Source organism: Carassius gibelio, chromosome A14, assembly GCF_023724105.1.
Source record: "Carassius gibelio isolate Cgi1373 ecotype wild population from Czech Republic chromosome A14, carGib1.2-hapl.c, whole genome shotgun sequence".
Lineage (NCBI taxonomy): Eukaryota > Metazoa > Chordata > Actinopteri > Cypriniformes > Cyprinidae > Carassius > Carassius gibelio.
In genome coordinates this window covers 2,216,112-2,240,707 of record NC_068384.1, presented here as the reverse complement: position 1 = coordinate 2,240,707, position 24,596 = coordinate 2,216,112, and the positions used below count along the sequence as shown (strand labels likewise).

Below are 24,596 nucleotides of genomic sequence, written 5' to 3'. Positions count from 1 at the left end.
CTTAGGCAGTTTTTTGTCCAGAGTTCCCATAGCACTGTAGATCAGATATTTCTGTATTGTTTTCAATGTCAGAATTCTTGAGAGATTATAAACAGTTCCTTTTTAGTCATCGGAACCCAGTGGGGACAAAAAGAATTTACTTTGTTCTGAAGGGCAAAGTCTAAGACGACTATTTTTAAGACAGACGTTCTGTGTAATTTAGTCAGAACTCTTTGACTCAGTCTTTGGGCATCATGGGAGTTTATTAACTTATTTGAAGTTATTTGTATTTTGGTTGCCACCTTTCTGGGAAAAGGTGGGCAAAAGCCATTTCTGTGGTAGGTGAAGTCCACCCCATTGTCTCAGGCTATAGGTGAGAGGTATAGATGTGGTTTCCCCCAACCCATTCCCAGCACTCCCTCACCAGAACACACAGCGTGGGAAGTGTGAGCAGAGGGAAGAGCACTCCATTAATGGGAATACAGAGGAAGGGTAATGGGCTATGATAGGATTTCAAGGCATTCTGGTTTGTCATTAATTGCAGGAATGAGTTTTGGCAATATACCACCATTTTTCTTGGGAAGGGAATTACATTCTGTCGAACAAGAAAAACAAAACAGTCCTAATAGCAGAGAGCCTTTAATTAGAAGCGTACGTGACGATTTTCTCACAGATAATTTGAGAAGATTCCATTATAAACTTTGAAGTTAAACAAAGATTGCAGTTTACAGTCTTTGTCATATAGGGGGCCCCAAAGTTTGGGGACGGTAAGATTTAAAAAAATAAAAAAATTTGATAGAAGTCTCTTATGCTCACCAAAATTACATTTATTTGATAAAATTCAGTAAAAACAGGTACATTGTGAAATACTATTAAAATTTAACATAACTCAAGAAACTTGATTTTGAAACTTGAGAAATTTGATTTTAATATTTAGCAATGTTAAAAACAGTTGTGTAGCTTCATATTTTGTGGAAACCATAATTATTTTTTTTTTCAGAATTCTTTGATGAATAGAAAGTATTATTTAAACATATTTGTGACATCGTAAATGCCATTACTGTCACTTTGATCAATTAAGCGTGTCCTCGTTGAATAAAAATATTAATGTCTTAAAAAAACTAAACAAAAAAACGTACTGACCGACTTGTGGATTCTGTATATACAGTATTGTTCAAAATAATAGCAGTACAATGTGACTAACCAGAATAATCAAGGTTTTTCGTATATTTTTTTATTGCTACGTGGCAAACAAGTTACCAGTAGGTTCAGTAGATTCTCAGAAAACAAATGAGACCCAGCATTCATGATATGCACGCTCTTAAGGCTGTGCAATTGGGCAATTAGTTGAATTAGTTGAAAGGGGTGTGTTCAAAAAAATAGCAGTGTGGCATTCAATCACTGAGGTCATCAATTTTGTGAAGAAACAGGTGTGAATCAGGTGGCCCCTATTTAAGGATGAAGCCAACACTTGTTGAACATGCATTTGAAAGCTGAGGAAAATGGGTCGTTCAAGACATTGTTCAGAAGAACAGCGTACTTTGATTAAAAAGTTGATTAGAGAGGGGAAAACCTATAAAGAGGTGCAAAAAATGATAGGCTGTTCAGCTAAAATGATCTCCAATGCCTTAAAATGGAGAGCAAAACCAGAGAGACGTGGAAGAAAACGGAAGACAACCATCAAAATGGATAGAAGAATAACCAGAATGGCAAAGGCTCAGCCAATGATCACCTCCAGGATGATCAAAGACAGTCTGGAGTTACCTGTAAGTACTGTGACAGTTAGAAGACGTCTGTGTGAAGCTAATCTATTTTCAAGAATCCCCCGCAAAGTCCCTCTGTTAAAAAAAAGGCATGTGCAGAAGAGGTTACAATTTGCCAAAGAACACATCAACTGGCCTAAAGAGAAATGGAGGAAGATTTTGTGGACTGATGAGAGTAAAATTGTTCTTTTTGGGTCCAAGGGCCACAGGCAGTTTGTGAGACGACCCCCAAACTCTGAATTCAAGCCACAGTACACAGTGAAGACAGTGAAGCATGGAGGTGCAAGCATCATGATATGGGCATGTTTCTCCTACTATGGTGTTGGGCCTATTTATCGCATACCAGGGATCATGGATCAGTTTGCATATGTTAAAATACTTGAAGAGGTCATGTTGCCCTATGCTGAAGAGGACATGCCCTTGAAATGGTTGTTTCAACAAGACAATGACCCAAAACACACTAGTAAACGGGCAAAGTCTTGGTTCCAAACCAACAAAATTAATGTTATGGAGTGGCCAGCCCAATCTCCAGACCTTAATCCAATTGAGAACTTGTGGGGTGATATCAAAAATGCTGTTTCTGAAGCAAAACCAAGAAATGTGAATGAATTGTGGAATGTTTTTAAAGAATCATGGAGTGGAATAACAGCTGAGAAGTGCCACAAGTTGGTTGACTCCATGCCACACAGATGTCAAGCAGTTTTAAAAAACTGTGGTCATACAACTAAATATTAGTTTAGTGATTCACAGGATTGCTAAATCCCAGAAAAAAAAATGTTTGTACAAAATAGTTTTGAGTTTGTACAGTCAAAGGTAGACACTGCTATTTTTTTGAACACACCCCTTTCAACTAATTGCCCAATTGCACAGCCTTAAGAGCGTGCATATCATGAATGCTGGGTCTTGTTTGTTTTCTGAGAATCTACTGAACCTACTGGTAACTTGTTTGCCACGTAGCAATAAAAAATATACTAAAAACCTTGATTATTCTGGTTAGTCACATTGTACTGCTATTATTTTGAACAATACTGTAGATAGATTAATGTAAATGTGATATTTTGTTCTTTTTCCTGGTTAATAAAATAAATAAAAAATATAATAGGAAATTATGCATGATCATGTAATGTCCATATTTGTTTAGAGCAAGGGAAATTGAAAACTGATTAACTGCAAAGCTCTGAGACTATATTTAGTTCCTGTGAGCTTGGAAGATATATGAGGTGTGTGTGAATGCCACGTTTGCACTTGTAGCTATAATATGATGAACCCTTACCCTCCCAACATCCTTCCCTTGTTTGTTTATAGCTTTAATTCCTTAATCAGTTTACATGTTTCATAACCTTCATAACAAGCCAATAACACACCGCCGATCCTCAATCAGTCAAGTGAGCTTTTAAGTGTACCTTAAACACTGTGAACACAGAAACGGTAACAATATGCACCCTTTTCACCTTTAGCGTTTAAGTGCCAAAGCTGGCCATTAGTAGGTTTAGTGTTTAGAACCCTGTCATGATGGGAATGAGAAGACCTTCCTTTTCTTGGTCATATAGTCATAGAGGTATTGTCCTGGTAAAAGACAGACTGCTGTCACGTCGCCCCGTTCAGGAAATCTGTCTCTGTGACCAAGAATCAGGAAGAAGTGTGCACAGATGACACACAGCCCAACCATCTCTACCAAGAATCTTATAATACTCAGCCTAACCTTACTGGAATTATGTATAGACCTATCGGAAAACACGCTGTAGGAAGAAGAATGCGATACTTGGCAGGCAAACCATTGGTATTGTTATTTCTGTGCATTTTGATTTATTAGTAGCAGTAGATACAAAAACACCATGCAGAAAAGCTAGTTCATGCATTCATGACCTCTAGACTGGACTATTGTAATGCATTTCTAGGTGGTTGTCCTGTTTCGTCAATAAACAAGCTACAGGTAGTCCAAAATGCAGCGGCTAGAGTCCTTACCAGGTCAAGAAAATATTATCATGTTACCCCAATTTTACAGTCTCTGCACTGGCTACCTATTAAGTTCCGTATCAGTTACAAATTATCATTACTTACCTGTAAGGCCCTAAATGGTTTAGCTCCTGCGTACCTAACTAGCCTTCTACCACATTACAATCCATCACGCTCCCTAAGGTCACAAAACGCTGGACTTTTGGTAGTTCCTAGGATAGCAAAGTCCACTAATGGAGGTAGATCTTTTCACATTTGGCTCCCAAACTCTGGAATAGCCTTCCTGATAATGTTCGGGGTTCAGACACACTCTCTCTGTTTAAATCTAGATTAAAGATACATCTCTTTCACTAAGCATTCAAATAATGCATCGCATAATTTTGGACTGCAGTTATATCTGATCAAATGTGCATTTTTATTCTTTTGCTTGGTTTAAACTAATTAATTTTACTTGGTTGGAACAGCAGCTATTCTAACGATGTCTCTATTTGTTTCTCTGTTTTGCCACGGGATGTCCTTGATTAATACCAGCTCCAGTCTGGATCCAGAACACCTGAGAAGAGATGATGCCAACCCCTCAGAGGACCTCAGATGATGCTAACCCTGAAACAACCTACAGAACTAACAATTATTGCTACAAGTGTGATTGCATCATATAATAATTGCTGTTAATAGTGTTCATCGTCTGGTTGACTAAATCTTGTATTTATTTTTCCGAAAATTTCTGCCATATGCACATAAACCGACCAACCTGGTCTCACAGAATTCCGTGAAATGTTTACGGGTCCTTAACTCAAAATCCGTGAAGCCATCACGGAATTGCCCCAAATTCCGTGACCCGGCCACGGATATTTCTCCAACGCAAGTCAATGACACTGACCTCCCGTGATCCACACACGGATACCCGTTTCAATGACGGAGTACAGAACTCGCTGAACGGACGTGCTTTCTCATTTGGAAACGCAACATTTGAAGTATTTGTTTCTTTTCCAATATCAAATGCCATAATGACATTAACCAGACAGCTGTTGTAGTTATTGCATTGTCCTGTCATCATAAAAATTACGTTTGTTTCAGTTACAAAAGTCCCGTGATGGCACGGACCTCCACAACCTGACCTCACTCACTTGTTTAGGAACTTACAAGCTTTTCGTCGACACTGTTGCAATGGCATGTAATTAACTTGGCATTTTTTCTCGTCCTGTCATCATAAAATCCAGTTTGATGGCGTTTTACACACATTTTGGCTATAGTCAGAACTAAAATCTGTGATAGGAGCACGGAGTGAGTCTGTGCTTAGATCACGGATAACTCTAACGCAAGTCAATGACACTCATCTTCCGTGGTCCGTACACGGATCGTTTCAGTGATGGAGTAGCTACAGACCTCACTCAATGGACGTGCTATCTCATCTGGAAACGCAACATTTGAAGTATTTATTTTTTTCAACACCAATGACCAACCTGACTGTTATTGTAACTATTGCACTGTCCTGCCATCATACAGATTCACTTTGATTCTGTTAGCCTAACTAAAATCTGTGATACGAGCACGGAGTGAGTCTGTGCTGAGATCACGGATAACTCTAACGCAAGTCAATGACACTCTTCTTCCGTGGTCCACACACGGAAACCCAGTCTCACGGCAGTTCGTGATTTTGTCACGTAATTTAATCTATTTATTCGTGGCAGGCACACGTTTATTTCCTTATTTTCATGATTGCAGCACATTTTTTTAAACTAATGCATTTCAACTGGAGGCATCTTTCGTGCATCAGCACAATATTTTCTGATTAATTATTATTATTATTATTTAATTTTCCACAGGACAACAGAAGAAACTCACTGAAACTTGAAAAAAAAATCGGAGCTTAACTTACTGTACAAAACTGAGCAACATACTGTATTGCTGGTGACAAAAACACATTAAAACTTTTTTAGCTGTAAAATGCGCAATGGTTCTTTTTTTAATTTTTCATTGATTTTTCTTTTTTTCATAGGCCTAGATTATTTTTTTTTTTATTACAGAATTCAATATCAAGTCCTTGACACATAACTGTAACACATTTTTACATTAAGAAACAATTTAGTTTAAATAAAAAGAACAAAAAAAAAAATAAATAAATAAATAAATAAATTATTTATTAGCGATAGGCCTACAGATTTATTAAGAGTTTTTATTAAGGCTATTGTAAAGGATTCTTAAAAATGATGTCGCTGATGAGCCTCTGATCGCTGTCAGATTCTGTGATATGAATGTCCGCTAAGGGGTTTAGAATGAGCCCCGCTCGGCCCGTGTTCTGGCTTACTGTAATATTTCACCTGTAATAAGACCGAAATAATATAATTAAAATAAAGAAATTAATGAATACATGATAACATCTAAATAAATGTTGATAGATTTAGCGTTATAGTTTTAAAAATATTAATAAACAGCAAATCAACACAGCTTCGAAATAATAACCGAGAAAGACCTAAATAATAATAATACATAATTAATAAACAGCGCCGCCCCTCCCACTACGCGCATCACGCGCTGTGCGTCAACCCCAAAGCGTCAAAAACTGAAGCGTGGTCAAGCGCCTCTAGCGTCACTGACATGAGATGTTTATCGCTTTGAAATCACGTTCAAGAAGTCTCATTCAGCACACATCGCGATACTTTCCATCAGTTTGCAAGAGCCGCAGGTTGGGTGAGTTATACAGTCTATGGTGAGTAGTAGTAAATATGCTATTTTAATGCCTGTCCTAAAACGTATTCTGTCTTCTTTATTAATCAGATGAGCGCCTTATGTTAACTCTCTGTATTACATCGGTCATCCGAGGCTGTCTTTGAGTTTCATTGTGTTTAACTAAATGAGCACAGCTGCTAACTGGTTAAACTCTATCGGTCACGTCACGTGACGTGACGTGCCACAGACCTGGGATCCGTTTTATATTCATTTCAGGTTCAAAGATGTAAGTTGTATTTGTAGTAAAATCATGGTAACCATGACACCTACAAAAGTAGGTAAAACCCAGTAAACAAGACATTTACCATGTTTTTTTTTTGTTTTTTTTTACCACAGTAACTGTAGCTTTACTGTAGTATAGTAATAGCACATTAATCACCAAATTAACTATAGTTGTACCACTGTAATGGTAGTGTTTTAATGTGCTTTTATATGACTTATTTCACAGTAATCACATTTACTGTACCATGCTTGTAATACCTTTTTAATGTAAAAAAAAAAAAAAAAACATTTTTCCCATCTTGCAGTTCAATTCATATTTGTTTATATCTTAAATATTTTGCTCACAGATCACTATTAACATTCTGTATATAATTCTGTTTTATTTTCTTTCCCCTTGTATTAATTTTTTAGCTGAAAAGACGTAAAGTAAGCAGTCACCCCAGTGGTGTTTGTGGAGAGGTATTCCTTCAGAAATGGAGAAGACAGAAAGCTGCAGAGGCAGGTTGGTCTCCGATAGTTTGTCCCTTTTATGAAACATTCCTGTTGTTATCATTTGCACAGCATTTTGTTGTTTCTTAAACTGTTGTACGGTCCAAATACCCACACTTGCCATCTTTGCACATTTCCTTTATTTGGCCCAAGTGAGCATGAAGATCACAATGTGTGTCGATCTTAACATGACAAAGTTCGTTTCAACTTTGTATTTTAAAAGAAACTTCTAAATGTCTTTTCAATAGTCCCTAATAATACATTTTAATGCGCTTTTCTAGAACCCAAAGCGCTAAAATTAGCGCCCTATTAACCCTATTAAAGATGACAATTTATTTTGTGGTGCTTCTAATTAAGTGATAAAAAGAAGTTACAAATGATGTACAAAATAAATATACTTTTCTGTGCACCAAGAAAACATGCAACACTTTGTTTTACTACTAAATTAGTCTCAATTTCTAATTATTATAATTAATATTTCACAAACATTGGAAAGTTGCGTGACCTCTTGTTAAACCCCTGCAAAAAGTCTCACATTAATTCCAAAACATGATGCATGATGGGATACACTAAGCGTTGTATAGCGCTCCGGAGAAGTATTGGAGAGGTTTAGTGTGTGTTAAGGACACTGTGCTTTGGCATTATTAAGACCGGGGACAGTCTCATAGTCACGTACACACACTCTCAAGTGAATAAGACCACAAGTGTGGGTATCTGGAAAGGGGAAAAGTCTTTAAAATGATCCCTAAATACAGTCCCACATCAAAGTCTTAATAATTCACTAATGCTTTCATGGTCTAAAAAATAATGTATGTAAGTAATGTATAAGTTAAAGTATATAGTAATGTATAAGTTGCATGTAATGAAATAATATTTCCTTTCTTTCTGTCTTACAGGATTGTTTGCAGATAATGATGTTCTTCTTTTTCAGAAGTTTTTGGGGAGCCAACCCTCACAAACCTTCCTAAAAACTAAAAGAGCTATTACTGAGTCTCAGCGACTCTTGCCACGATCAGCTCTTCCCAGGTACATTTGTTTACTCATCAAATGCTCTGGTCTGATTCTTACTTTAAATTAACTTAATTATTTGTTTAATGAGCAATATTGCTCATTGCACACAGAGTAAGATTATCTTGTTTCACAGAAGAGAAGGAAGACCAAGGAAATGATTGGCTCAGGATGAGAAATGAAGATGGTCATCTTGTGCTCAAACAAACAGAAGTCCTCTGGTATGTGTGTGTTGAAGCAATGCTGTGTTACAGGACTTTATGATGATCTCTCACAGGACTGGTCATGTCAGCCGTAATTATTCTTTCCAATGTTTTTATATTTATTTTATTTTATTTGATACAGCTATAATAATTATAGCATGTTAGCAAAGTTTGACTGGAACATTTTTAATCTAAAGTTTAAAAAAAACACCACCTGTTATTCTTAAAAGCATACAAGTGTCATAAAAGTGGTTTAATTGATATAAACACCAATTGACATTATCTCACTGTTTTGTGAATGTTGTGTTATAAATTGTGAATTGATAGTTGATTGGTTTGAGCAAAGCCTTACACTGCACAGACTAAAACACATTTGTGAGAGAAGTCATTAACTCTGGAGAAAGACTCTAGAGGAAGAAAACACATTTACTGCAACAATAGATGAATTCTAGAGTCTCTGAGAACTACACATGCTAATGGAGTCTCATGAGCAAGTCCTTTGCCTCTGTAACTTTTTCTAAATTCTTGCATAATGAAATTGTTTATTGCAGTATTTTAACAATTTTACTTTGTACAGATGATCTCATCAACCAAATGAGGGGTTTTGACCAAGTGATGCTCTTGAAAGGAGTGAAAGAAGAGGATGTGGTAAATTGTCTTCAGAGAAAAAGCTTCTCAAAAGATCTTAAAACAGCTTGAAGAATGGTAAGTGTACAGTACTACAAGGGTCATAGTTACTCACCCTGCTAAAATCACACAGAACATAAGCTGAGCTCTCTGTCCATTAAACAACTTCATCTGGATTGTTTGTTTCACTTTGACCAGGTCTGGGATCTTAGGACTGAGAGATCTCACTTGCACCCAGTTAACCTCCATAGAGAACATTTATCAGAAGCGCTGTCTGGGCAGGGCAAGAAACATCATCAAGGATGCCTCTCACCCTAACCATGGACTTTTCACCCTCCTTCCACCCGGCAGGCGTTACAGGAGCCTACGCTTCTCGAACTAGTAGACTCAGGAAGAGCTTCTTCCCCGAGGCTGTGACACTCCTGAACACCACACCACCAATCTAACCTGCACCTGCTCTTTTACTGCACTGGTCACAGTACTTTACATACATGTATTGCACTACTCATATTTTGCACAGACTGCACATGGTTAAATCCATTACACTATAAACTGTCTAAAGCTGTTACTGTACAAGCACAGTAAACTATTTCTACAATAAATATAATTGCACTACTATTATTTTGCATATAATAAATTGTTAAACTATACTTTTGCACACTCATTCAACTGTATTTATTACCACTGTTCTCAAGTTCCTGCTATTCATAATGTATATATAATTCTTCTTTGCTCTGTTCATAATGTACATACAATCCCTACATTAAATTCATATTTATATTCTGTATATACTCTGATCAATATTGTATATAGCAACTCCACTGTACATTCTGTATATCATAAGCTTTACTTACTCTGCACTTTTATGTATATAAAACACTATATTCTTGCACTTCTGGTTAGATGCTAACTGCATTTCATTAGCTCTGTACTTGTACTCTGCATAATGACAATAAAGTTAAATCTAATCTAATCTAATCTTCTGTCTGAGAACAAGCTACACCACATCAGTGCTGGACATCAACCACAAACTGTTTCCAGACACGACAGAAGATCACGATGAAACCAGTTTAGATGTGTTGATAAGGAATCATTATTTTCTGAAACAGTATCCAATGTCTTATATGTATCACATGATCTGTATCACAGTTGACTGGATGGGACTGTGACTTTTAAGGACATTTCATCACTCATCTGTGTGAACTGATTAATATATTAGGTTAATGTATTTTTGATTATGAATAATTATTTTCCTTGAATCTTATTTGTCTTGATGCTACTTTATCATCTTTATAGTCTATGCTTCAATAAAATGAATATGACGAATATTGTGTTCTGAAGATTCTTGGTAAACACATCATTTTACTAGGTAGGCTCATATGTGTTTATTTTAGACTTGGAAAAACTACATAATCATTATTGGGATTATTTTTTACTTAAGACATAAAAATATTTGATCAGATTAATGACATCTGGGACATCAATACACCAGAAAGTTATTATTGTTTATATTTAGTAACAAATGCCAATTGTTTTGTGAAAGAAAGGGAGTTACGAGATTAATTATTTTGCATTACAAGATGGTGCCATGGGCTTTATTGTTACAAACACCTGAGGGATAACTGAGAATGTAGCGGGAATGATCAACGTGGATCTTGTACTGCATTAAAACCAAGAGCACACACATTACTGATGTCCAGCACATGAGGAGCAAGAGACAGGGGTGAGGAGGACATTTTTACACTGATTTTTGCTAATTAGTTATTAGTAATATATATATATATATATATATATATATATATATATATATATATATATATATATATATATATATATATATATATATATATTTATATATATATATATATATATATATATATATATATATATATATATATATGTGAATGAATTTGTCCTTGTGTAATAGTGAAGTATCACAATGTGTATACATTGTCCTTGATTACTGCTTAACAGTGGGGGATAGATAATGGCATGTTGTTGCAGGTTCATCCATTATATTTATTGATGTTTACTTCAAAAATCAAATAAATAATCTATTATTTTTATTATCAAAACATTTCTTTCTAATTTGTCCATGTTTCATCAGATGGCCTCACAATGTCCTGTCAAAAGGTATAATAGCAATGATGTAAGAATTAGAAAACAGAGGACTGTGAAAACTGTCAGATATAAATGTGACTCAGCTCAGTTTGTTGTCCACGATGAGGAGAATACATATATGTAGGTTTTACTGCCCTTTTACCCCCAGGGGCCCAGTAGCACCCCCCGGAAGAGCCCAAAACTATACATTTCAAATGGCTGTAAATCAGAGTCCAATTAACATATCAAAGCGAAAATCAGCAGGATTACTACTTATGCTATGCTGATAAAATAATGTTGGGCACAGTTTTCAGAAATGAATGGAAAGGTGGCATAAAGGCATTTTACATATTGCATACTCTAAAATACTAAATTTCACCATGCCTCTCAAATATATCATAGTGGTTTACACAGTGAACATATTTATATGTCTAGTTTACCATTCAATATATTATTTATTTCATTTCGTTAATAAAACTTTTTAAACTACATTACCCATAAGCCTCCATCGTTCTATCTATGGAAAGGGAATACTAGGCGCTGTTTTTTGTAGTTCATTGAAGTTATTCTTAGGGTTAGTGTTAGGATCTCGGTAAAAAGGTGATTTTTCTCAACATAGAAACACCCAATTTTGACTTAATATATTTACTAATGTGATAATAGCAGCAAAACATACTTTTGTAACATGATCCGCTGTTTAATATGGGTTAAAAGATAATCCAACCACAGACAGTCCTGCGATGACAAGGGACATTCACAGCCAATGACATCAAAGCTGAGTAGCGTCATCACACTTCCTTAACCATTTATTGTCATTCATGAACGCTGTTTTCCGTTTTTCGGCTAAAGGGATAGATTGGTTAACAATAAATTAAATTTGCCACCTATTAGATAGTGTTTTATTAACGTCTACACCTTCTTCCAACAATAATGCAAATACAGAAATTATTGTTATTCAGCTTGACAACAATTTGGCAATATCGATGTGTACATGTGTGTGTGCAACACATGTGATGTGAACTGCACAGTCACAGTTGTATCTTATCTAACCAATAGATTCATTTCATTCAATTTAAAAGATACATTTTTTCCTGACCAAAGACAAGAGCATTTACTAATAAAAAGTAAAGAGTGAAATTAAGTTATTAAATTATTAAAATTTGTTTCTGTGATTTGCCTTGCTTTACCAATTAATCTCTAGTAATAAAAACTGAAATAAAGCATAATGAACATACATAATTTTGTAAGAGTTTTCCAGTATTTATAGATATGTCAAACTCATTTAAAGACAAAGTGCGCATATTACTGCACTGTCACCAAGCTCGTTTTTAAAGAATAAAACTATGAAGAAAAAAAAGGCAGTTATGTTGTAAACGTTAACATTTTTCAGTGTGCAAATTCTTTTATTAAAAAACAAAACATTATAAATATGGTATATATCTTTCAGAGAACACCGTAAAAATATACATTTTCTTAAAAGATTCTATTGACCAAAAAGTGATACAACACTTAATGTTTCAAACTCACAAAAAAACATCATGAAGACATGCATGTCAAGTGTGCAATATCATCTATAAAACTCAATCAGCAGAGCATCACGTAAACACTGATTGTCCGAACAATGGAAGAAATATAAAGTGTTCAGGAAAACAAACACCTGCTACATAAAAATGCAGAAATATAACTTTAACAATAACATCGTTCACTTCATGACTGGAACTAGGGGATTGCTGTGCATGAATATGTGCTTTACTAAAACTCCTGATCAGAACTGATGCTTTTTTATGATAAAAGCACCAGAAGTAAAGTTTACTGTATGAAGCTTGACAAAGAGAACACAATGCTTTATCAATATGATAAATGCTATTTTTTAACTATTGTTGTCATCACTGGTTCTGTATACAGTAAAGTATATGGGTTGCTGGAAGGTCACAATGTATTCATTATAAGGTTAATTAAAACAAAGTTACATCTTCTGCAGAAATCAAACCACTGCAAAGTCTTGAGTCACTGATCCAGGAACCATTTCTCTGTGTGTGTGTGTGTGGGGGGGGGGGGGGGGGGGGGAGTTAAAGAGGTGAATCCTTGTGCATGACGGAGAACTACAGTGTTATCTGGAAACAATCCTGTAAGACAGAAAGGATAGAAATATTATGTAATTAAATGCAACATTACTGTGTTTTTTTTAGACCATGAAAGCATAATCTGCAAAGATGCTGTATAATTAAATGTTAAATGCATCCATTATTAAAAGCAAGTCATTAATAGCAATATCTAGTCATGGAGATCACGTATAGTGGGAACATGAACTGATGGGGCTTATTTGAAGTAATTTAATGAGAAGCCAATGAACAATATAAACTTTCTGACTGTGTGGGGCAACTGATTTTCCAATGTTGTGATAGTGTCAGATGAGATTGTCCAGGGGCTTGTACAATATCATACAAGTGTTAAATTGAATTACTGAATTATTAAGACTTTGATGTGCGACTGTATTTAGGGATCATTTTAAAGACTTTTCCCCTTTCCAGATACCCACACTTGTCGTCTTATTCACTTGAGAGTGTGTGTACGTGACTATGAGACTGTCCCTGGTCTTAATAATGCCAAAGCACAGCATCCTTAACACACACTAAACCTCTCCAATACTGCTCTATACAACGCTTAGTGTATCCCATCATGCATCATGTTTTGGAATTAATGTGAGACTTTTTGCAGAGATCTCACAGGAGGTCACGCAACTTTCCAATGTTTGTGAAATATTAATTATAATAATTAGAAATTGAGACTAATTTAGTAGTAAAACAAAGTGTTGCATGTTTTCTTGGTGCACAGAAAAGTATATTTATTTTGTACATCATTTGTAACTTCTTTTTATCACTTAATTAGAAGCACCACAAAATAAATTGTCATCTTTAATAGGGACTATTGAAAAGACATTTAGAAGTTTCTTTTAAAATGCAAAGTTGAAACGAACTTTGTCATGTTAAGATCGACACACATTGTGATCTTCATGCTCACTTGGGCCAAATAAAGGAAATGTGCAAAGATGGCAAGTGTGGGTATTTGGACCGTACAACAGTTTAAGAAACAACAAAATGCTGTGCAAATGATAACAACAGGAATGTTTCATAAAAGGGACAAACTATCGGAGACCAACCTGCCACTGCAGCTTTCTGTCTTCTCCATTTCTGAAGGAATACCTCTCCACAAACACCACTGGGGTGACTGCTTACTTTACGTCTTTTCAGCTAAAAAATTAATACAAGGGGAAAGAAAATAAAACAGAATTATATACAGAATGTTAATAGTGATCTGTGAGCAAAATATTTAAGATATAAACCAATATGAATTGAACTACAATATGGGAAAAATGTTTTTTAATGTAAAAAACAAAAACAAAAAACAAACAAAAAAAAGGTATTACAAGCATGGTACAGTAAATGTGATTACTGTGAAATAAGTCATATAAAAGCACATTAAAACACTACCATTACAGTGGTACAACTATAGTTAATTTGGTGATTAATGTGCTATTACTATACTACAGTAAAACTACAGTTACTGTGGTAAAAAAAAAAAAAAAAAAAAAAAAAAAACATGGTAAATGTCTTGTTTACTGGGTTTTACCTACTTTTGTAGGTGTCATGGTTACCATGATTTTACTACAAATACAACTTACATCTTTGAACCTGAAATGAATATAAAACGGATCCCAGGTCTGTGGCACGTCACGTCACGTCACGTGACCGATAGAGTTTAACCAGTTAGCAGCTGTGCTCATTTAGTTAAACACAATGAAACTCAAAGACAGCCTCGGATGACCGATGTAATACAGAGAGTTAACATAAGGCGCTCATCTGATTAATAAAGAAGACAGAATACGTTTTATGACAGGCATTAAAAGAGCATATTTACTACTACTCACCATAGACTGTATAACTCACCCAACCTGCGGCTCTTGCAAACTGATGGAAAGTATCGCGATGTGTGCTGAATGAGACTTCTTGAACGTGATTTCAAAGCGATAAACATCTCATGTCAGTGACGCTAGAGGCGCTTGACCACGCTTCAGTTTTTGACGCTTTGGGGTTGACGCACAGCGCGTGATGCGCGTAGTGGGAGGGGCGGCGCTGTTTATTAATTATGTATTATTATTATTTAGGTATTTCTGTGTTGATTTGCTGTTTATTAATATTTGTAAAACTATAACGCTAAATCTATCAACATTTATTTAGATGTTATCATGTATTCATTAATTTCTTTATTTTAATTATATTATTTCGGTCTTATTACAGGTGAAATATTACAGTAAGCCAGAACACGGGCCGAGCGGGGCTCATTCTAAACCCCTTAGCGGACATTCATATCACAGAATCTGACAGCGATCAGAGGCTCATCAGCGACATCATTTTTAAGAAGCCTTTACAATAGCCTTAATAAAAACTTTTAACTTTAGAGTCTAAAGTAAAAAAATAAAAAATAAATTAAAAAAAAAAAATCTGTAGGCCTATCGCTAATAAATAATTTATTTATTTTTAGATATTTTTTGTTCTTTTTATTTAAACTAAATTGTTTCTTAATGTGAAAATGTGTTACAGTTATGTGTCAAGGACTTGATATTGAATTCTGTAATAAAAAAAAAATTAAATCTAGGCCTATGAAAAAAATAAAAATCAATGAAAAAGTAAAAAAAGAACCATTGCGCATTTTACAGCTAAAAAAGTTTTAATGTGTTTTTGTCACCAGCAATACAGTATGTTGCTGAGTTTTGTACAGTAAGTTAAGCTCCGATTTTTTTTCAAGTTTCAGTGAGTTTCTTCTGTTGTCCTGTGAAAAATTAAATAATAATAATAATAATTAATCAGAAAATATTGTGCTGATGCACGAAAGATGCCTCCAGTTGAAATGCATTAGTTTAAAAAAACGTGCTGCAATCATGAAAATAAGGAAATAAACGTGTGCCTGCCACGAATAAATAGATTAAATTACGTGACAAAATCACGAACTGCCGTGAGACTGGGTTTCCGTGTGTGGACCACGGAAGAAGAGTGTCATTGACTTGCGTTAGAGTTATCCGTGATCTCAGCACAGACTCACTCCGTGCTCGTATCACAGATTTTAGTTAGGCTAACAGAATCAAAGTGAATCTGTATGATGGCAGGACAGTGCAATAGTTACAATAACAGTCAGGTTGGTCATGGTATTTGGTGTTGAAAAAAATAAATACTTCAAATGTTGCGTTTCCAGATGAGATAGCACGTCCATTGAGTGAGGTCTGTAGCTACTCCATCACTGAAACGATCCGTGTACGGACCACGGAAGATGAGTGTCATTGACTTGCGTTAGAGTTATCCGTGATCTAAGCACAGACTCACTCCGTGCTCCTATCACAGATTTTAGTTCTGACTATAGCCAAAATGTGTGTAAAACGCCATCAAACTGGATTTTATGATGACAGGACGACAAAAAATGCCAAGTTAATTACATGCCATTGCAACAGTGTCGACGAAAAGCTTGTAAGTTCCTAAACAAGTGAGTGAGGTCAGGTTGTGGAGGTCCGTGCCATCACGGGACTTTTGTAACTGAAACAAACGTAATTTTTATGATGACAGGACAATGCAATAACTACAACAGCTGTCTGGTTAATGTCATTATGGCATTTGATATTGGAAAAGAAACAAATACTTCAAATGTTGCGTTTCCAAATGAGAAAGCACGTCCGTTCAGCGAGTTCTGTACTCCGTCATTGAAACGGGTATCCGTGTGTGGATCACGGGAGGTCAGTGTCATTGACTTGCGTTGGAGAAATATCCGTGGCCGGGTCACGGAATTTGGGGCAATTCCGTGATGGCTTCACGGATTTTGAGTTAAGGACCCGTGGACATTTCACGGAATTCTGTGAGACCAGGTTGAACCGACAGTCACCTCTGATAAGCTACTACTAAATATTGTAGAAACTTAATTTTCTGTAAAGTTGCTTTGCAAAGATCTGTATCATTAAAAGCACTATACAAATAAACTTTAATGTAATTGAATAGATATAATATACAGGCATGTACTTGTACAAATGCAATCATGACTCTGAAAAGGTGCTATATATAAATATATAGATCTTTATTTATGCTTGGTTAATATTAAAATACAAGTATAATATAAAACAATTATGTAAAAAATATCAGTGCATACAATTCTACTTCACAAATACCAGTGAGCCAAAATAACAACATTACTGAAAGCATTATTTGTCAGTATATACATTTCATTATTTGAAAGACAGTCCTTCAGCTTTGAATGTAATTCTTGGACTTAAAACAATAATTAGCAAAAACCGCCCTAATTGCTTTTACAACTGTCAATATATGATCTGATTTAACCAATACAATGATTTCCCACCTGTTTCATCATGTTAAGAAGTTAATACCGATAGCAACTACATTTGTGCACATGCTTTTATTATAATTATCATGACCATTTATATAATGACCAGCCTGTTGACAATATTATAGCCTGTCCTGCAAGCTTTAGTAGTATTTTAGCATAAAAGACTACTGATTCAGTAACAGAATACATTCCTCTGGTTAATAGCTGCACAACATATTACGTGCTGTTATGTATACAGTAGTGTAAACAACATAAATATGGAAAGTACACAACGCAGTGTAACTATTGCTGAACAGAGAAAGGCTGTTTAACTGTGGTCCAAATGTTATCAATAATTAACAGAATGTTTCCTATTTAATGTGCATGAATAATTTCCTTGCTAAGGCTTTTGAAACCTTTTCACAGTGATAGACTGGATTTTAGGCACCCATTAGCCATTCTGTCCTGCCATATGTAAGCAGTTGAAGATGTTAATCTTGGCTAATTCCTTTAAAATTATTCAGATTAAAAGCTATGATGATAAAAATACTTAATGCAGGAGCAAAGGTGATTAATTTTAGCTTCATTGAGAAAGACTCAGGAAAACGGCCCTCAGACTGGCGTGACAGAACCTGGAAACACAATGTGCATCCTTAGTGTTGATGATCACTGTGTCCTGCAATTTCAGACTGAGTTCTGGGAAGGAATTTCAGACCACAAATTCAATTATTCATGATCTGTGGTGTTTTTTGACAGTTGTGTCTGACAGAGTAAATTATGAGTGAAATTTATTCTAAAGAAAAATATTTCCCTAAAAAGATCTTTTATATTTTAGCAAAATAAAAAATCATATAACCAAAATTCCAGTTTTCATTACAATAAAATATTTATCCAGAACATAATATAAGTATTGCCTTTGTCCTCATGCTAACAGCTGAACAAATGATTTCATAATTAGCCACCATCCTGTATGAAAAATGCTATTTCACTGGGATAAACAGTGCTGTTATTGTAATAAAATGTGCTTGTTATGTTCACAGTAGACAGTAGGAATATCTGAGGTGGTCCATAATATTATCTCAGACTGCCAGGATGATATGTATAAGTGGCAGCCCACTGTACTCACACACTACCTTGAAAAAGTGCACAGAAAGAGAAAATATGAAACTCTGAGTGACCATTCCAGTGTCAGGATAAAGTGGAATGGAAAGAAGTGGGGGGAAATATAAAACAGATCTAATGTGCAGAGATAAAATAGACCCAACCAATCAGATCCTCCAAAAATGGGGGAAACTTCTGGCGACTAAAGAGTGGAGATCAGCTCAGACGGGTGGTGTGGAGTAGCGGACCACATAGTTATAGTCTGGAGGTGGGCTATGACATTCCAGCTCTGGGTCGAGAGAGGAGTCCTCTAGACTCAAGTACAGTGAGGGAACAAGTAGTGGGTATTTCTCCTTTTCGTCCTCCAGCAGAACTGACTCCTTACTTTTGCTCTTCATCCTGTGGAAGGAGCAAACAGATTTTAATGAATCCAAACTGAAATAGTATTATTCTATTGTACTTTGCTCTGTGTGTTGCTGTTACTCTTCATCTGGGGTCAATGGGTCAGACACCCTGGAGGGAGTCTGTGAGTTTGCATTGCTTGATGTCTACAGGGGCTCAAGTGGTGATAATTTGCAGTAAATACCGATGCAAAACAGAATGGCATGTATTGGGGTCTGTGCACAGTGTGAAGCAGAGCTGTCAGTGCCAAGCACTTCACATATGTGCATACTAAATGTGGGAGTACCAGGGGGAATCCAGACGCACAATGTGGAGGGAGACTCTTGGACATAGCAGTAAAGCTGTAGAAGGTCAAAGGTGACAGTGATTGAATGGGTCCTTGGCAGGGGCCGCCTCTTTACAATATATACATCATTCTCTACACGCTCCAAATGGCTCTTTCTTCTCATTTTTCGTCCTGTGACCATGGCAGTCTATGCCTGGATTTGCCATTTGGCTGAATTTAAGTATTCATTTCTTAAAAAAAAAAAAAAGTGACAACTCAAAACATTTGAGTGGTAGTATAGATTTTTTTTTTTTTTACAAGACACATTATATGATTAAATAATATCCTTTTATAGCTGAATATCATATAATACAGCTCTGGCATTGTGGTGTACTCAGATGCCCTTATCTAATGCTAATCACATATTTAGACAGAACACTTCTAGCATGGCCAAGATTAGTCAGTTAACCCCTTTGCTTCTCCAGGTCTGAGTCATAAACCTCCAATCAGTAAGAGATTATTACTATTTGTTTATCTGCAATTGGTGGTATACAAACTGCTGCCCTCAAATATTAGGATGCTGTATAGTCCACAAGGCTTTAAATGCAATTTAGAGGATAACCTTTGTAGATTAGCCCTGGCCTTTGCTGGACTAGAAGACCATAAACGCTGTCTCAGATCTCAAATGCTTTAAAAAAAACCAAGGCTAATTCTCCCCAATGGCCTGCCATTAATATCTTAAAAGGCCACCTTCACTACATTTTTCAGCGCCAGTTGCCCTGGGGCTCATTTATGAACAAGTAATGTTGTCTCAGACCTCAGTACACCTAAGTCTGTTGTTAATAAATTCTTAGGCTGGTCTCAGGCAAGAACTGACCCTGTTTTAAATGAGATGCTTTTTTTAAATTAATAATTCAATATTAAGTTATATTCACAGCTTATATGTTGTATTAAAAATATTATAACCCTGAGTGGAATATATTGTGATCACAAAAAATAATAAACAATCATTCTATCAAATACTTCCTAAAATAAAATAAATGCATGTTATTGTATGAGATGGCCATGTGCCATATCTGTAGCTGTGCTGTTTCAGTGATGGAGTCAGAGACCATTACAACCGGTACAAACAGGTCACCAGACCTTACAACCAGCTTTAACTAGTCACACACCCAGCCTGGCTGTTGAGATTGTCACCTTTGGCAATATCTCTCCACTGTCACATTGTATGGGAGGGTGGGAGGGTCTCCGAAGCATATAATGCATCCTTTGGTCCTGGATGTGCCCAGGCAAGGTCTTAACAAGAGTGAATGTATTATACTCACACTCGGGCCATAAAACTCTGGGATCTGGCCAGTGAATCCAGACGCATCAGTGTCTTCAGGTCATCTGAAGATAGAGTTATTCCACTGTCTGACTGCCCTTCCTGTGAACAACCAAACTTGACTTAACCATAGACACAATATATTTGGATTATTTTGTAACGTGACTTTTCTTATGAGAGGGAGAGTGAGAAAAAGGCTCTTCACCTCATGGATCTTGTTGGTTCCATTCTCCATGATTACTTCATCAAAGGTCTTCACACTCGCTGGACGGATCTTCTTGTTCCTGAAAGCATCAAATACTCCATATCAGATCAGTGTAGAAGGTTTATCATGAGATCATGTCTTGCAGATCCAAACAAAACATGAAACACATTATAGTAGCACAGTTTCCAAGTAAACGTTCAATACTATGTTGGGAAAAATATTTTAGTTCAGCAGGGTTAAGTAAACACAGCTTAAGGAATAACAGGGATTGCAGCATTTTGACACTATTCTCTACAAATATACTTAAAGGAGCTATGGAAACACAAGAGTTGGATAAATATTATCTTAAGTAGGCACAATTTCTGAAACTGCATTTGTGGCAAAAGAGGAAATTCCTTGAGGGGTCCTTAATGCTACGAGGACTGTTTCTTGTCAAGAACCAATTAGTGCTTTCCTTTACTTTTAAACCATCCAACTCAAGGCCATTGGGCATTTTTGAAACAGCAATATATATACTAATTATAAATATACTAATAGTATATACTAATATAGTATATACTGTTATATGGATATGATAAAGCTATCTTACCAAGCTGTCCCAGAGTCTCTAAGAGAGGCAGGTCTGGTGGAGGTCTCCTTTGTGGGGCTCATGTTTGAGGGGTCTGCTTTGGTCAATATGGCTGTGTTGATCGGGATGTAGTGCTTTCCCTCCTGAGAGAGACAAAGTGTTTAAACATTCATTTTAAAACTGTGACATCACCCTGCCTATGGTTTTATAAGATCCTGGAGGAATCTGTACATAAATCTGCAAGGGAATGTATGAAGAATATTTTTTTTTATGGAGATGATGTTATTAGGGGCAGTCTGGGCAGTACACTCTAAGCTTGATTCCTTATGTGAGAAAGAGGGAGTTTGGATGGATTCCTGTTCAGATGGCTTGGAATATGTTTTGATCTCTATGTAGTCTTTAACTGAGAACATATCTTCTCTTCAAGCCATATTATAAATCAGATTCAACCCTTACTTTATTCTTGACCTAAGAAGAATTTATTGGAACATACTACACCATCAAATGTTTAACATAAATTGAAGATTTTTACCTACTTTTCTCTTGTTTGAATATCTATGAGAATTTGTATGACTTTGTAATTGAGAATAAAGGATATGTGTATATAAATAAATTTTTATGCTGTAGCATACTGTACCCTACTATTCAAACATTTAGGGTAAAGATTTTTTTTTTAGAAAGGACGCATTAAATTGAATAAATACATTTGGAATGTTACAAAATATTCCATTTTCAAATAAATATTAATAATTGAATCCTGAAAAAATTTATCTAAATATGAAGCTGCACAACTGTTTTCAAAATTGATAATAATAATCAGCATATAAGACTTATTTGTGACCCTGGACTTTGCTTGTCTTAAATATTCTACAGTCACTCCAAGCTTTCCCTTCATCACATTTATAAAATATTCACCTTTCATCTTATCTATGACTAGTTGTTAAACACAGTTTGCAGTGACAGGCTAACATGGTTTTGCCCGTGTAATGGTAGTGCATCTCTCATCCAATAAGTTTTATGTGTTTTTTGTTGTGGTCAGAGTTTAAACACTAAACATTTAAATAAAGTCTGTGAGTAAGGCATGGAATGTAATGAAGTGAATGAGACTTTCTTACCTGTTGTACACTAGCTTGTAGCAGATCACCTAGCTTCTCTACCAGCTCTGTGAAAGTGGGCCTCTTGGATGGTTCTCCATGCCAGCATTCTAACATGGTTTGATATCTATGTACAGAAACATGCATATGTTAAAGAACTTCTTTTGAACATTCAGAGTGATTAATACGCCATAACCATAAATTGCAATTCTTCAGCAGCTACACAGACCCTCATGAATTACACCCTGTGCCTTGACCTCTAAGTTAGTCCACAAATCCGGCTTATCCAATTATTTACAGTCATCAATAATATTCGATGTGTGACACAAGGAGCGAGGCTGGGTGTTTTCATTGCACTGTTCTCAGGGTGAGAGTTTGTGTTGAGAGGAACTTCCTCCAACTTTACACAAGCATCTTTCTCCACAAGGGAAGTCTGGGGTCCTTTTTTGGACTTTGCAGTGGCCTATAATGGTTTCATTTATCTAAAGGCTAAGTTTCAGTTGTGTAACTCTGGGGCGTCAATGCATCCAAGTAAATGATCACTGACGATGATGGAGCTGTATCCTGTTGATACTATGATGTTGCCCTCACAGGTCCTTATATAAATAAAGTCTGTTACCCATGAAACTCTCTGATCCTGTCTGATTAGCACAACACTGTGCAGTTTGGAGTATGGAAAAATTACTGTACTAGCTGATGACTCATTACTTCCTTATGCTAATCAACTAATATATCCATCTGGGCTTGAATATGTCAGTGATCAGAGAGGAGGTATTCTTCTCATGGACTGTGAAGGAGATTAGTAGGACTTATTATTTTAATGAATCCAGATGGAGCTCTCCTTAAACTAACAGGAAGTCCAGAAAAATGGTGAATGGTTGTTCCTCTGAAATCAACGAAACACCAGGATGTTTTATATCCTCTTAAATCGTATTCACGCTTATGGAAATGTGAATGCAAAATACACGAATGACAACCTGAGGCATGTAGTTCATTGTATTGAGTAATGACTGTGGGTAATAAGTCTGGTGGACAGTGGAAACCTGTTCATCATTAAACTTGATCAAATTCCCTGCTCTCTTGAAGAACAGTGTTATCAGTGCTACAGCTGATACAGTATTAAACTGAGCCATATCTGCAATGCTACTTGACAAGTTCTTTGAAGCTCAATGGAAACACTTTTGGGTTTTGAGGACTATAGGCTGTATTTATGAGTGCGAAATTCAATTCAGGTCTGAGGTCTGGACTTTATTTTGTAGGTCATCTCCGATCACCATCTTTCATGGCCTCTTGTTATGTTCAATTGGTGTGTGTGATTGCAAATGTGAGACTCGCATTACATGCAATGTTTTAAACATAAATGCTCTGTCCAGGTTTCCCAATGTTTGAGACAATAGATTTGATATAGTTACAGAATATCAGATATGAAAAATTACCACCCCTAACCAGCCCATAGTTTTGAAATGAAGATTGAGTAGAGCACTTCATAGACAGCAATAGGGGTTGTTATTGAGAACAGGCAATGAATATTCTCTCTCAAACTGAAGCGATTCAGTTCTCCACACCCATTTAAAACCAACGCTAATCTGAAGTTGTCCGCTTCATTTCCTTTCCTCATTTTAAACTGATACCATGGCCCCTTCTCTCATATCTTGTTACATCTGAAAACGTTCAGATTTTGGTTTGGCTTGCAGTCTAAACCTGTAACCACAATGGGAGTATCTTGCCAGTGGGTTTCCCTGTCTGATTCGCAGGGGCCCTGCCACTGTGTTTGGCCACCCCATGCTGCCTAGGTAGTCTGAAGCCTTTAATGTGAGCTTGAGTTTCAGCTGCATTGGTGTAAGTCAGTAATGGATCCATCACACATCAACTGCATTATAAACCAGCTGCCAATCAGAAGCTGCTCCTTTCCTTTTACTCAGTGAATAATTAATCTGTTTCCATTTAAGGCTTCAGTCTTCTGTCAAAGCAATCAAATGAGATATTTCTATTTTTTATTGTTACACTTAATGTTTTCTTACAACATAATGAGTAACAGGGTTTCAGGTTGATACTGATGAATGCTATCAATACTATAATTTATGCAAATAAAAAATGAGTTAATATTTAATTTATTGTAAAAAAAAAAAAGTAACATTGTGTGAAAATTATGATTACTGGTTGCATGTTTGTTATTGTTGTATACAGTTGAGGTGGG

General features: G+C 36.0%; 1 protein-coding gene and 1 long non-coding RNA gene across 2 annotated transcripts in view; one reads left to right on the top strand and one right to left on the bottom strand.

Moving 5' to 3' along the window:
• The first annotated feature begins 5,192 nt into the window (after nt 1–5,192).
• Nucleotides 5,193–9,321, top strand: LOC128027135 (uncharacterized). The gene is made up of 5 exons (XR_008186630.1): nt 5,193–7,152; nt 8,071–8,165; nt 8,284–8,368; nt 8,928–9,055; nt 9,176–9,321. It is a non-coding gene; the product is annotated as an uncharacterized LOC128027135 (long non-coding RNA).
• A 7,852-nt stretch (nt 9,322–17,173) lies between these two features.
• The window catches only part of LOC128027223 (vascular endothelial growth factor receptor kdr-like), a 36,687-nt gene continuing 29,264 nt past the window's right edge, over nt 17,174–24,596 (bottom strand). Inside the window, exons 23-27 of the mRNA XM_052614603.1 lie at nt 22,421–22,526; nt 21,327–21,448; nt 20,738–20,816; nt 20,534–20,634; nt 17,174–18,940 (exon numbers count right to left, since the gene is read on the bottom strand). Coding sequence (XP_052470563.1) covers nt 18,763–18,940; nt 20,534–20,634; nt 20,738–20,816; nt 21,327–21,448; nt 22,421–22,526 — 586 coding nt within the window. The 3' untranslated portion in view covers nt 17,174–18,762. The remainder of the gene's footprint in view (nt 18,941–20,533; nt 20,635–20,737; nt 20,817–21,326; nt 21,449–22,420; nt 22,527–24,596) is intronic.